The 14,682-nt window shown below is 55.7% G+C and overlaps 1 protein-coding gene across 1 annotated transcript; it reads left to right on the forward strand.

Moving 5' to 3' along the window:
• The first annotated feature begins 10,711 nt into the window (after positions 1-10,711).
• On the forward strand, positions 10,712-13,944 carry MAFB (MAF bZIP transcription factor B). Its single transcript, XM_081034061.1, has one exon. The coding sequence runs from the start codon at positions 11,083-11,085 to the stop codon at positions 12,052-12,054; it is 972 nt and encodes a 323-aa protein (XP_080890187.1). The 5' UTR covers positions 10,712-11,082; the 3' UTR covers positions 12,055-13,944.
• Positions 13,945-14,682: the final 738 nt, after the last annotated feature.

A 14,682-nucleotide genomic window follows, 5' to 3' on the forward strand; every position in this document is an offset into this window, starting at 1 on the left:
TCCCAGGCACAGTGCTGGCAAAGGCATGGCGTACCAGCAGGCAAGGACAGCACGGGGGAACTGAAAGGGAGAGCAGGAAGGAGGTGAGGCTGGAGGGGCAGGCCTTGAAAACAGCACAGAAACCTCAGACTTGGCATAGATGGCAGTAGGGAGCCACCGAAGGCTTCAAAGGGAGGGCAGAAGAGAGGAACTGGGGGTCTGTCCAGAGTCAGGATCTTTCTTAAACACATTCGGCAGAGTCAAAGGCAAAGACACAACGGAAACATCTGACCTTTTTCTGGGACACCCAATATTTATGCACTTTGCTCATCACCCAAATTTTATTCATTTACCCAAAGAATGTGAAAAAGGCGCTTTAGGAAACTGCTATAAATCCAGTGTAAATCACCATGGTAACCTGATTAGCAGCTAAATTAAGTTCATGATTAAGAAGAAATAAATAAAAATAACTCTTCTCCTTGGCTGGGGCTACCCCCTGGGCCAGTGGCAGCTGAGCAGTGCTGAGGCCTTGGAAAGCCAGGGCCTGGCGCCCTCACAGATGCTGGGGTGGAGGTGAGAGGCTTTGATTGGCTCAGAGAAGCCAGAAGCTGGGTGTTAGCACTGCCTGGGGGTTGATGAGGCCCCTGGTGGCCAGGCTGGGGAGTGCAGGCTGCACTTCAGAAGGCTACAGCTCCAGTTTTCACCCCGGATTTCAAGCCATCCAAGGGTATCTTCCTGATACCCTGGACCAGCCTTCATTCGTTAGAGTACCCCTTCTATTTATTGCCACCCTTTCAGTGCTAGGCTCCATGTGCTGGGTGCTAGGGACCCCAACGTGACTCAGAATTGGTTTTGGTCTTGGAGGGAGCCAGTTTAGTGAGCAGTGTAATAAATACACTGGTGGAGGTCAGTATAAGGTGCTATAGAAACATAGACCAGCCAAAGGGGGTTCCTGAAAGAGGTGATGCCTGAGAAAAAGACAGATGTGAGGCTGCCAGATACTGTCTACTTCAGGTGAACCCTCTGTTTGGCCCTGACTGTCAGGCTCTGGGTACCCCAAGGCCAGCCTGGCATGGGCTGGCATCGGCCCTGATGAGACCTGAGGGGTCTTCTTGGGGGCTGTGCTGTCAATTGCAGGGATCAGCAGCAGGAGAGATGGGCGCAAAGAGAGACATTACCCTTTCCAAGCCTCCTTCTCGCCCAAACAGTCGAGTGCAGTGGTTAGAGCCAAACAGGCTTTAAATCCTCCATCTGCCACTCGCTAACTGTGACCTCTGGCAAGTGACTTTGTTATTTGAGCCTCAGCCTCGTTGTCTATAAAATGGGGGTGATAATCAGGGTTCCGACCTCATAAGATATATGAGGACTCAGTGAGATGATGGAAGCTAAATGAGGCGCAGTCCCTCGCATGTAGAAAACACTCAGTAAGATGTTTGCTGCTGTTAATTTCCCTACCTGGGGACGTCTGCCACGATGGGTTGGAAGAAGGGTGGTGGCCGTGGAAATGCACTGCTTAAGTCTCCTTCAAGAGAAATGGCTGCGAGGAGCAGAATGGACCGACAGCTGCAGCTGCCACCCCTCTCATTCTCTCAGTGTGCTCGATCTGAGGCTGCATTTCCTCGCAGTTGCTCTGAAATAGTGACTGAGCATGGGGTGGGAGGGTGCTGCCAGTGCTGGCCCCTCCCTGCAAGATGTGGGGCTCCCAACAGGTGACTGGCCCAGGGGCCCAGAAACTTTCCTAGGACAGCGCTGTAGTCTGAGAGTCTTCCCTCCCACCCTCCTTCTTTCCCCCTCTCCTCTCATAGATGCCAGGCCTGCGTCTTGGTCTGCAAGGCTCTCCCTGCTTCTTCTTGCTCCCTCCTCTTTTATCCTTCACAGGTGTTTCCCTAGTAAACCCCTTGCACGTCTAATCTCGTTATGGCATTTGCTTGTCAGAAAACCCAAAATGACAGAGGCTCAGAGGAAGAGTCCCAGAGGTGGTGGCAGTGGAGATAGAAATGAGACCCAGCAGCAGGTCACACAGCTGCCTATAGCGGGGGTGTCAGCCTTCAAAGACTCTGCATGTCCTGTCTTCAAGTGTGTGTGCACACGGTGCGTGTGTGTGTATGTGTGTGTGTGTGTGCGCCCACAGCCCCCGTGCATGTCTCCATTACTGCATTGTCTTTACGGTAATGAAACAAATCTGTTTCCATCACAAGAAGTTGAGCTTCTCAGTCTGTTCCCAGCACTTGGCCCGCAAGCCTCGTGCATAGTAGACGTCAGTCAAAATGCCTGAGTGCCACTGGGGCCTGCATCTAGCTTCAGTTTTTCTTTGAACCAATTTTGTTTTCATTTTCTGGTATTGTGAATTGCATCACGTTAGCTTACTTAAGCTTTCTCGTTCTTTGTTTCTATGACAGACGTACACACATAGACAGATGTGTAAATCTACACCTACACAGAAGGGTGACAGCGGTTTTGCTTCCGAGAGGCCACACCTGCCAGCAGACTTTTGAGCGTGCTCCCAGTTCTGCTGAGCCCTCCGCCATTCCCTTTCTAGAAAGGAGCTTGGAGTCTCTCAGCTCAGCTGGACTGGATGACTCTCTGGGTCCCCTCCTCTCCTCCCACCTCCAGCTTCTCCCTCAATCTCTCCCTCCCTGCTCGGCAGGATCAGGGAAGCTGCAAACCCAACCCTTACATCAAACGGGAACTTGAAAAATACTTGGAGCAAAAATTGCTAACGGTGCATCCTTGCTCTGTGCTGCTCTGATATTAAATCAGGAAATGGCACTGAACAGCCGCTCCAAACACAGAAACAGGGGTTGTCAACAGAAACCAAAAGCAATCTCTAACAGGCAGAGGTGAAAGGGACCTGGCACGAGGCCGGATGCCGGGCTGGGACCCAGGAACAGATTCCTGAGCCCAGCTTGTCCCCACTGGATCTCCAGCATCCAGAATGGAGCCAGGCTCGCAGTCCCCGGCACTGAGTACACCTTGTCTGTGCGAGAGGTGAAAGAGAATTAAGCATGTTGCTCCACTACCTTCCAGATGCTCCCTTTCATTTCTGCACATATTTACTAAGCACCTGCCAGGTGCTGGACAGTGAACCAAACAAGATGCTGCCTGCCCACGTGGAGATGATCTTCTCACTCTCACGACAGGGGTCTGACTCTTCAGCACGACATCCCAGGCCCTTCAGGTGTTGGCTCCTGCAGGAGCCGGAAGCTCTATCTCTATCTTTAAAACACTCCCTGGGAGCCTGAGATGGTGTCTCTGCTCTGTGCTTTTGTTCGGGCTGGGCCGACTGCCAGGTTTTCCTGTACTTCTCTGTTTGATAAATTTCTGCTCAGCCTTCAGAGCCCTAGTTAAGTGTCACCTCCACTCGGAATCCTTAGTGGCCAACTCCCCGCCCCCCCCCTTCTCCCATCTCAGTAGAACCGAGGGCTCGTTTGATGGGAATGCATCATCGTGGCACCACTTCTCCATCTGCAGTGGGAAGGTTTGCAGTTCCCTGGATGGGAGGACCAAAGCTGTGCCTATCTCTGTGCCCGCCTCTCCCTGTACGGGTCGTAGAATGGACATAAATAGCCTGGATACAAAAATGAGAAACCTTGATAAAATCCATTGTATGGCTGTGGCGAAACAGGTTACTTTCATGTATTTCTGATGGGAAATTAAAGAGGGACAATCTTCTTAGAGGCTAATTGGACAGTATTAACATTACAAATGTGTTCATCTTTCAATTGAGCGATTTCATTTCTTGCTATCTAGTCTAGAGCAATACTTGCACACGTGCCAAAAAATAAAAGAGCATGTAAAAAGCTATTTGTTGCAGCGTTGTTTGCAATAGTGAAAGATTGGAAGTAGCTTAAATGTCCATAAATACACGACTGGATAAAAAACTACAGCGCATCCATTGGATGAATTGCCATGCATTCGTTAAAAAAAAAAAAAGGAAAAAAAAAAAAGATCGGGACATATTGACACAGAAGTTGCTGAGTAAAAATAAAAAGCAAGCTGTAGCTCTAGACATAGATGTTAAAACTATGTTGTTGCATTTTTTACAATGAGAAAGTAGGCCTGTATAATTCATTTTTAAAAGAAGAAAGGGAAGAAAGAGACAGAGTGACCACGGCGGCTCCTGGATGAAATGAGCTTAGGCTTGGGCACAGCAGCAGAACAAAATTATCCTCTCCATCAGTCCAGGCAATAGGTCCCAGCAGTGGGACGGTGCCACCCACTTACCCTGTACCCAGAGGCTTACTCCCAAAGCTGTGATGAGCATATGGTGGGAAACTGGATCCTTAGGCCCCTGAAGAGCATCCAGACAAAGAAGGAGGAAAGAGGGGAGGCCAGCGTGACAGGATCACTCAAATAGATCATCCTGATTTCCTCTGAGCTGGTCCTTGGTCTGAGGAGGAAGGACTAGATCGGTTCAGGTATGATAACTGAGAGAGAGGAGAGGGCTGGAGGGCATGCAGGAAAGGCTTGAGGCTTCCAACACCTCATCTTGCAAAGAAGCATCAGTGTTTGCCTAGTTGCTAACTTCATTCATTCATTCATTCATTCTTCCACAACTGTAACCGAGTTCCTCCTGGCTGCTAAGGACACAGGGACAACTCCATCACAGTGTCTTCCTCCGGGAGCTCATGGTCAAGTTCCATCTAGTTTCACAAAGGGTGTTTTTTGGACCCCAGACATCAAGTTACCTGGGGGAGCTTACTAAAATATAAGTTATTGGGCTCTGCTTAGACTTACCAAGACAGACTGTAGCTCAAAAAGCTGTATTTGTAACACATTTTCATAAATGGAAAACATTTGGACCAGCTGACCAAAGCCCGTCCTTGACCTTCCCTGTATTATCTCCTAAGCTTTCCCCAAACTCTGATCCAGCTTGGAGAGGGAAGGGATAGTGGTGTGAGCCCTGCCATGTGACTGCACTGTATGTGGTGTCGCTAGAGTGACTGGCTCCTGGGCTCGTCTCCCCACCTTTATCCCCAGATACACCCCAAGTCCCTCTGGGCCTGGGAAGAGCCACAGACCACCTCCTTTGTGTCAGTCCTCCAGAACCAAGAGGCTGACTCATTCTAGGCGGGGGGTGGAGTGCCATGTGCAAAGCGTGTCGGAAGAACACAGCGTGGCTGCGGGAAAACTCACAGAGGGCAGTGTCTGAGAGCTTCACGAGGTGGATGCAGTGAGAGGTAGAGGCAAAGGCCCTGCTCAGGACTTTGGTTCTTTGTCCGAGTGTCCAAGGAATCTGTGGTTAAGCCGGGGAGCAGGGGATTAAGGTAGAATGATGAGGGTCGTATGACATAAACACTGGCTTCACTGCCCTGTGGAGAAGAGAGGCCGAGTGAAGGCCTCTGTAGTCATCCAAGCAAAAGATGAGGGTGGCCTGGATGAGGGTGAAGGCAATGGATGGAGAAGCTGAGATCCTGAGGCTGAGGGATAGACAGGTGATGAAGCTGAGGGCCTCAGCCCTGGGGAGCACCCATAAGATTTTAGAGTCATGGGCGGTGAGAGTGGGAACGGAGTCCTGCTAGTCATCCCTCACGGGCTTTGAGTGGTAGTGAACTTCTCTTCAGCATCGAGCCATCTCGCCATCTTGCCTGCCCCTGCCCGCTCCTCCCCTGATATTTAAGAGCTGGATGAATGGGGGCTGAAGGTCAAACTCAGGCCAGGGGCAGGACCAAAGATCAAGGCCAAGATTAGAGAGCAGGCTGAGGCCAAGGGTAAAGGACAGGATGAGAGGACTGCAAAGTTTCTCTTCTTTGGCTTGTATCCTGCCTTGGTTTCTCTCTCACCCTCCAGCCCCACAGTCAGGGAAGAGGAAGAGAAGGAGGAGCCCAGGATGTTTGACTCCTATCAACAAGAAGGCCCATTAATCACTGCCCTTATGATTGAGCCCTCATCAGACACTTCAGACACTTGGCACTTCCTGGAGGCTCAGCCAGTGTCCTGACCGGAACCACTAAGTCTGTGGAGAGCTGGAAATCCTGACCCGGAGAGCAGCTGGAGAACTGTGCTGACACCTGGGTCCCCAGATACCCCCCAGTCAAGATAGAGACCACAGGCTTCACAGCGTTCATAGTACTGGGCTTGCGGGCAGCAGCTCCAGCTCATCGCCAGTGTGTAACTAAAGAAATCACTTAACCTCTCAGATCGTCCTCCTTTGTGTAAAATGATAATCCTACCCACTCAAAGGGCACTGGTGATGACTGAATGAGGTGATAAAACTCTAAGATATTGCCATCTATCTGTATTTACCTACCTACCTGTCTGCCTGCCTGCCTGCCTACCTATCTGTAAAATAAGGATAATAATAGTTTGCTACCTGTTAAGAGTTGTGAGAATTGGACGGAAAAGTGAATGACAAAGGCTTTGCAAATCTCCATACATACTGGAGTGAATATTATTATAAAATATCCTGTCTGTATTGGAGGCAACACTGTCCAGTGGTTCCAATAGGATGTAAACCAATATATAAAGAAATATTTTCTAATATTCACATGAAAACAAAGTTAAAAAGCAGGTGAAATAGTTTCAATAATAAATTCCCACTCCTGTGTATGTGTGTGTGGGGGGGAAGCAGGGGGTGGTCCTTGATTCCTCAGGGGAGGGAGCTGGGAAAGGGCTCTGCAGATTTGGGTAACTCTGGCTCCCTTCTAAGACCCCTGAGTCCTGTGGGTGCTGAAGGCCACCGGGACCCAAAAGCCCAAGGAGACCTTTTTGGAAGCACTGGGTTGGAATCTGATGGCCATTGTGTGTGGCAAGGGACAGTGGAAGTGACAGCTGCCTTTGGGAAAGAGGAAGAGGAAGGGAGAGAAGTCTCGTGCCTCTTCTTGGAGGCCACAGACCCTGGGAAGCTCAGAGGGAGTGGGAGCAACAGAATGCTCCCAGCCCCCTCCCCACTTCCCATACCTCACTCCCCCGCCCTCCAAAGGGGGCAGAGACCTCAGCACTCTGTGGAGGTGACAAGTGATCTGACATCTGGTGACACAGATGCAGAAGGCAGGCTCCTGGGGATGCCCAGACTCAAGCTCCCTCTGGCAGGACTCACCGGGGCCCAAAGGACACCCGGCCTCCGTTTGGCCCCCCGGGTTAATCCAGCTTTGGAACACATGAAGCGCTAAGGCCGGGAGTCGCGGGTTCTGCAATTCTAAGAGTTCCGTGTGCCCTGCGTTCCCACCCAACACACACACACACACACACACCCTCCCGCACGCCTCCCACCGCACCCCTACACGCACACAGGTGCCCACTCGCACGCCAAACACCTGCAGCCCTCGGGAAACAGCGCGTGTACCGGCACCTTGGGGCTGAGCGCGCCTGCTCGGAGCGCAGCGTTAGGCTGGAGGCGCTCGGGAGAGCGCGCCGCGGGGCCCCCTCGGGCTAGTTGGTTGGGGAGCTCCGGCGGGCGGCAGCGGCGCGGCGAACCTCAAACCCGGCGTTTGGCGGGGACCCGGTGCAGCCTAACGGAATAACTTCTTGGTCCACCCCTCCCCCGAGGGCCCCGAGCCTCCGCGGTGGCTCGAACCGCGCAGAGCCTTCTCGCTCCCCATCTGTAGCTGAAGAATGCCAAGGTGATGCGCCCGGAGCCTCGCCTCTGGCCCAGCCTGGGGTGGGTAGGGAGAGCTGGTTGCTTTAGGAAGAAAAGTTAAAATCGGAGTTTTGGGTGCTGGAGACAACGAACTTCCGTAGAGGGCTCTGGCCGCGGCCAGTCCACGGCGCTTCCCTTCAAGAGGCTTCAAACTGCACGCACTGCTTGGGTGTCTCCTGGTCTCCTACCCTTTGCTTCTCTTCGATTCTCCATGTCTCGCACCATTCCTTCTCTTTTCTTTCCTTCTTCCCCCACCCACCCCGCTCGTCTTTTAGGCATGGGGTGCGGCCTCTGGATGCTGCTGTGTCCCCATTGACGGGGAGCCAGGCCCTCTGATCCCCAGTTCCCAGGCGCTGAGAGGCGGTGGCTGGCGGTGGCTGTCACGAGTGGGGTCCGTAAGGTTTGAGATACCTCGACCCTGTGGTAGAGCCGCGTGGGGGAGGCCCGGCCTCCAAATGAGGTCCGCTACCCTGCAGCGGCCTTTACTCCGGGGCAAACTGGTGTCTCTGTCACTAGTTTCCAACGTTTTTTGGTCGAGGTTGTTGATGGGGTTGGGGAGAGGAGGGACTGCCTAGGCTGCGACAGCGGCAAAGAAACGGGTTTTGGGGGGGAAGGTGGCCTTAGGGATGGACAGAGATACCTCAGTCAGAGCCCGGGGGATGGAACTGACCGCAACAGAGAGAGAGGTACAGGGACAAAGGAGAGCGCGCCTGCCCAGACAAAGCCCGAGTTCTAGAGACCCTGAAACGGCAGCAGGACGCCTGCAGGAGAGCGGGTGGTTTGGAACCGCAGAGCTGGGGCAGGAGGAAACCCTAGGTCCTCGATGGGCCTCACTCCCGAGACTAAGGTCCCGGTCCTCGATAGTGGGGGTCAGGACGATCTAACGGGACACGGGGAAGCACAGATCTGTGCGGCTGCCTGGGTGCATACGCAGAAGTGCACAGAGCCAGGCGTGCTCTCCGAGCCGCGGGTCTCTTATGGCCCGTAAGGAGGGCGTTCAGTGGCACAGAGAGAGCACAGCGCGTTTATCCAGCCTGGGCCCCCTCAAACCAGAGCCATCGTCTGCACAGACGGAGATGGCCGACCCAGCACGCCCTCCAAACGTTCCCCCACTGAGCCGCGGTCCGAATGTGCTCTCACTGGGTGCCCGCGCGACGGGGAGAGGGAGGCTGCGTTTCCCCCAGCGCCCAGCTTCGGGCAGGGGCAGGCAGCGGCTTGGCCCAGACTCTCTCCCTGGAGTCAGCCTAATCGTTTCTGCGGAGAGCACGCTTCTTGCAGAGGGTTGCAGACGGGCTCTCTCAGAATTACATTTGACGATCCAAACCTTGGAGTCCAAGTTTTAGTTAAAATATTTTCATTTTATTTAAAATAGGCGACCCAAGACCACATCCCCCCCCCCCCCAGCCTCACCGAGGGCGCAAGAGAATAGTTTTCAGATTAATTGCAGGCAAATATTATACCTTCCTTAGGAAAAAAAAAAAAAGTCTGGCTGCGCCCGTCTTGGTGAGGTCCACCGGACCCCTGCGCGCGGCGGAGTCGTGCTGGTCCTGCACAAGCAGCGGCCGGGACACACTCACCCAGCGCGCGCTTCTCCTGCCGTTCGCTGCGCGCGCCCAGGGCTGGAGCGCACAAGGCGACGCGGCAGGCGGGTCGGGTCTCCGCGTACAGCGAATTTGCGATCTATCCGGTTTCTGCGCACCCCACCGGGGTCGCGAGAAGAACCTCTGGTTTTAGGCCAACGTGAACCCAAGCAGGGAGGGTGCGCTGTGCCTGAGACCTGTCTGGATGCTTAGTGCGGCGCCCTCCGTCCCCGCTCCCCGTCTGCGCTCGGGGAGGTTTCTCACCGGACAGCTCTGGGCCCCTTGCTGGCGAGTTCCCGCTTTTGGCCACCGGCCTAACGCGACCTATGACCTTCCCTCGCAGAGAGCTGCCAAAGGGGACCCGCCTCGTCCCAAGAGTTGGGGTGCGGAGTTTCGTGGAGGGGGCTCAAGGCGGAAGGCCAAGGACTGGAACGGAGAACCTGTGCATGGCACTGGGAAACCTAACCTGGGCTCCATTGCGCATTCAGCCTACGTCGTGGGCTGACTTGGGGTGGCCCAGTTAGGAGGACCCAGCTGGGTCCGAGGCGACGTCCAAGTCTTCTCGCTGCGGACCCCGCTGTGCCGCGCGCCTTTGCTCACAGTGGCCACTTGGGGTCGCACTTTATGCCTGTTTGAGCCTCTCCGCGGCGGGCTGAGGCCGGGATCTGTTTAATCGTTACAAAACGTTCGAACAATAACAGGGCCGGTTCCCCAGCAGCCCAGAGCCTCCCGAAGCCCCGTCCTGGGCTGGCTTCAGCCCCAAGCCTCAGGGAACTCAGGGTTCCACGAGCCTGACCCGGGAAAGGGATTCAGCGCCTTTTGGCAGAATCTTCACCCGCTCCCTTCTTTCGTGCCTTGTGGGTGGGGTGAGCGCGGGGAGCGGCAGGGCCAGCGGAGTCCTGTGTCAGGGCCGAGCCTCCGCACCCACCGGGAGGGGAACCGCCGCTGCTTGGTCCAAGGAGGGTCCCTGAGGCTGGGAGTTGGATGTGAACACAACTCTTGGAGCCCCAACCCACCTCACTCCCTAACACAAATATGCGCAACCCTGCGGAAACACAGGCATGCACTGCACACTCACGGCCCGCAGCCGCGAGGCGCACGGAGCGTCCCCACCGGGCGGGGGACGCTTAGGAACAAAAGGCCCGAGACGTGTCGTCCCGGCGTACATTCTGAGCCTCTTTGCGGGGGGTGACACGGCCTGGGGGTGGGGGAGCAAAGGGGAAAGATGGAGAAGAGCGCGCGCGAAAGGAAGGAAGCGGCGGCCTGGCCTAGCGGGGGGACTGCCACCGAGAGCGAGCAGGCCGGGGCCGGGACCTGGAGGGTGTGGGGGGCTGGGCCCCGGCGGCCGTCCCGCTGGGCTCCAGCCCTTCGCCAGGCCTCCGCGGCTCCGGGGCCGCTCAGGCCGCCAGTCAGCTGACGCGGGGGGCGGAGGAGCTGTCAGGCGCGCCCCGCCCTGCGCCGCGGGGCCGCGGGGGCCGGGCCGCCATTGGCCAGCGCACTGGGCCGCCCGGGCCCCCGTGCTCCAGTGACATCAGGAAGGCGATAAAAGGCAGCCGCGGCGCCGGATCCGGCACAGCGGCACCGCCGGGTTGCGAGCGGCTGCGACCGAGAGCCCGAGAGCGAGCGAGCTCGAGAGCGAGCGGCGGGCGCTTGCCCGGCGCCTCCCCTCGCACAGCCGCGCGCCCCGCTCGCCTCCGCACCCCTCCGGCCCGTCCCGGCCCCGGCGCAGCCACAGCCCCGAGCCCTGGGGCGACGCAGGCAGCCTCGGGACTCTCCGGCGCGCCGCCGCGTCCCCAGACAAAGGCTTGGCCAGCGGCCCCGGCCCGCTGCGTCCTCGGCTCCCCGCCTCCCTCCCGGGCTCGCCGCTCTGCGTCCCCGCTCCCGGCTCGGCGCGCCCCGGCCGGCCGCAAAGTTTCCCGGCGGCGGCGGCGCCTCGCGTCAGCGATGGCCGCGGAGCTGAGCATGGGGCCCGAGCTGCCCACCAGCCCGCTGGCCATGGAGTATGTCAACGACTTCGACCTGCTCAAGTTCGACGTAAAGAAGGAGCCGCTGGGGCGCGCGGAGCGCCCGGGCCGGCCCTGCACGCGCCTGCAGCCCGCCGGCTCGGTGTCGTCCACACCGCTCAGCACGCCGTGCAGCTCGGTGCCCTCGTCGCCCAGCTTCAGCCCGACCGAACAGAAGACCCACCTGGAGGACCTGTACTGGATGGCGAGCAACTACCAGCAGATGAACCCCGAGGCGCTCAGCCTGACGCCCGAGGACGCGGTGGAGGCGCTCATCGGCTCGCACCCAGTGCCACAGCCGCTGCAGGGCTTCGACGGCTTCCGAGGCGCGCACCACCACCACCACCACCACCACCCACACCCTCACCACGCGTACCCGGGCGCCGGCGTGGCCCACGACGAGCTGGGTCCGCACGCTCACCCGCACCATCACCACCATCACCAAGCGTCACCGCCGCCGTCCAGCGCGGCCAGCCCCGCGCAGCAGCTGCCCACCAGCCACCCCGGGCCCGGGCCGCACGCAGCGGCCGCGGCGACAGCGGCTGGCGGTAGCGGCAGCGTGGAGGACCGCTTCTCCGACGACCAGCTTGTGTCCATGTCCGTGCGCGAGCTGAACCGCCACCTGCGGGGCTTCACCAAGGATGAGGTGATTCGCCTGAAGCAGAAGCGGCGGACCCTGAAGAACCGGGGCTACGCCCAGTCGTGCAGGTATAAACGCGTCCAGCAGAAACACCACCTGGAGAATGAGAAGACACAGCTCATTCAGCAGGTGGAGCAGCTTAAGCAGGAGGTGTCCCGGCTGGCCCGCGAAAGAGACGCCTACAAGGTCAAGTGCGAGAAACTCGCCAACTCCGGCTTCAGGGAGGCGGGCTCCACCAGCGACAGCCCCTCCTCTCCTGAGTTCTTTCTGTGAGTCGTGGCGGGTCCGGCCCCCGCCCTTGCCCGGGCCCGGACTCCCGGTCCCACGTTCCCAGCCCCGGACTCCCCCGGACCCTGTCCCTGCCACAGCCCCAGCCTTGACCTGTTTGACTTGAGGGAGAGGGAGAAAGGGCGCGCGGGACGCGGGCGACGGGAGGGCGCGCGGGCAGGCAGGGGACCTTGGCTAAGGCAAGAGCGGCGCGCGCCAGCGCCGCCTCCTAGACTCGAGCAGAGCCAAAGAGAGACGAGGGGGTGGGAAGTCCCGGAGCAACTTTTCTCCAGGCTGGAGGGCGGCGAGGCATAGTCCCGAGGAGTCGCCAAGGCCGCCTAGAGACTCCTGGCTTTCTGAACTTTGTGCGTTAAGCCGGGGCCGCTGCCTGGAGCGCAGTCCAGCCCGGGAAGAGAGCGGCGAGGAGAGCAGAGGGACCCTGGCGTCCTGGCAGGCGTGAGGCGAGGCTGAGCGAAGGAAGGAAGGAAGGACAGAGGGACCTGTCTGTCCAGGGTCCGGAGAACGCTGGCTCTCAGCCCAGAGACGCGGGCCTCAGTTAGGACGTTCTGCGCAAATCTCATCAATTTTATTGCCTGCTCGATTATATAGAAAAAATACGAAAATCTGCATTAAAAATATTAATCCTGCATGCTGGACATGTATGGTAATAATTTCTATTTTGTACCATTTTCTTGTTTAACTCGAGCATGTTATTGATCATGGATCATAACCCCTGTTTCTTTGAGTGGGAAGGGAACGCAGTTAGTAAACTATGGGGGCTGCTTGCCGGTTTCAGTCCTGGCAGCCGGCTTGTAAATACCCGCCCGCCAAACCGCCTAGAGAATGTGGAAGCAAGCTGAGTGTCTTTGTTTGGGTTTATTATTATGGCATTTTTCTTTTTTGTAACTAAAAAAAAAAAAAAAAGCCGTTCTGGGCATTTTGCATCAGAAAACAACTTTGTCTTGGGGTACCTTTGGAAGTTGCATGTTTTGTCCCCTCCCGCTTTAGTTTTCAATCTTGTTGGTTTTGAGAGAAAGGGGACTGGGTCCCAGCTCCCAAGTTCCAGGGCAGCTGTGGATTTCCAAACCTGGAAGGGCCAGAACGTCCTTGCTCCCACCTTGTCTTGTGGCTAAATTGATGCCCCTAACAAGAAAGGAAAGGAAAACAGATCTAGTTTGCTTTTTATTGCAATCAGAATCCCCCCAGGATCCTTTGGCAACCTTTCAAGTTCGCTCGGATTGCCGGGGTCCCCGTGCCTCTTAGGGTGCGCAGCTTGGCCAGCTCGGATACTGCCCAATGGTGACCTGAACTTGGGTGGAACCAACCGCCACACTCAGAAAGTACTGGAAACCCAAACATTGGCAAGTAATTTTGCAACTTTCAAGTGCGTTCTTTAGACCAACACGTTCCGTGTGTTTCTTTCCTTGATTTTGAGATATCAGGCCAGTTATTGGTGGTGTTTTCCCCCTTCCCCTTCAGTTGTATAGTAGTTATAGGGAAGAGCTGGGTGTTTTTCTTTATCATTACATTTTTTTTTCCTGCAGGTCAGTAAAAGGATTTAAGTTGCACTGACAAAAATACCAAAATGAAAGCGTATTTTTTAGTTCCCGTTTGAAATTGCTGGCGCTGCTGGCCGGATGCATTTTTGAGTTTGTATTAGTTGATAAATTAACAGTAATAACAAGATTGTATGAACCGCATGGTGCTTGCAGTTTTAAATATTGTGGATATTCGTCATGCATCAGAAACGAGCTTTGGTTTTTACGGATTCAACTGTTGAAATCAAATTTGCTGCAACAGAAATTGTTTTTATTTCGTGTAAAATAAGGGATCAATTTCAAACCCTGCTTATGATATGAAAATATTAAAACCTAGTCTATTGTAGTTTTATTCAGACTGGTTTCTGTTTTTTGGTTATTAAAATGGTTTCCTATTTTGCTTATTAAAACCACGAAAATGGTGTTTATTTAGAGGGACTCTGCGTTCGCCCGACTTTGACTTTCTTCTCTTGCCTCTTCAAGAGTCACACCAATTTGAGGGGTACTTTTAACCCCCCCGGCCAATGGAGAAACAGACCAAGTTCCCAGCAAATCTCTCCTTTGAATGTGTGAGTGTGTGTGTGTGTGTGTGTGTGTGTGTGTGTGTGTGTACAGAGCTTCACACATGTTTTCTGCTTCTCACCCTAGGTATAGACCTTGATCCCAGTCAGGAGTCTGTTTGTGAGTGGAAAGAGGACACAGGCCACTTTTGTGAGGCTTTTAGTCTTGAGCCTCAGGACTGGCCTCCTGTTAGCCTGACGCCTCTGAGGTAGAGATTGGTAGAGCCCAGGACTCCGAGAGCTGCCACCCTGATGGGAAGCAGGATCTTTCTGGCCATCATGCTCAGCTGACCCTGCCATTTGGGCTATCCTGCGTGGGCTGAAGGTTCTCAGCTTTTCCCTGCCCAGTGCCTTTCCATGGGAGCAACCTGAGCTGCCCAGAGCTAGAGTGCCCACTCCCAGGGGAGGCCTATACCCCTGACCCCAGGGCATGTTGAAGCAGGTGGAATCCAGTCAGGTCTTGGGGTGTAAGACCCTTCAGACAGGAAGCCCCTCTGTGCCCAGGCTGCACCTGCCAGTCAGTCCTGGAGCCCTCA

This window comes from Rhinolophus hipposideros, assembly GCF_964194185.1.
Source record: "Rhinolophus hipposideros genome assembly, chromosome: 22".
NCBI lineage: Eukaryota > Metazoa > Chordata > Mammalia > Chiroptera > Rhinolophidae > Rhinolophus > Rhinolophus hipposideros.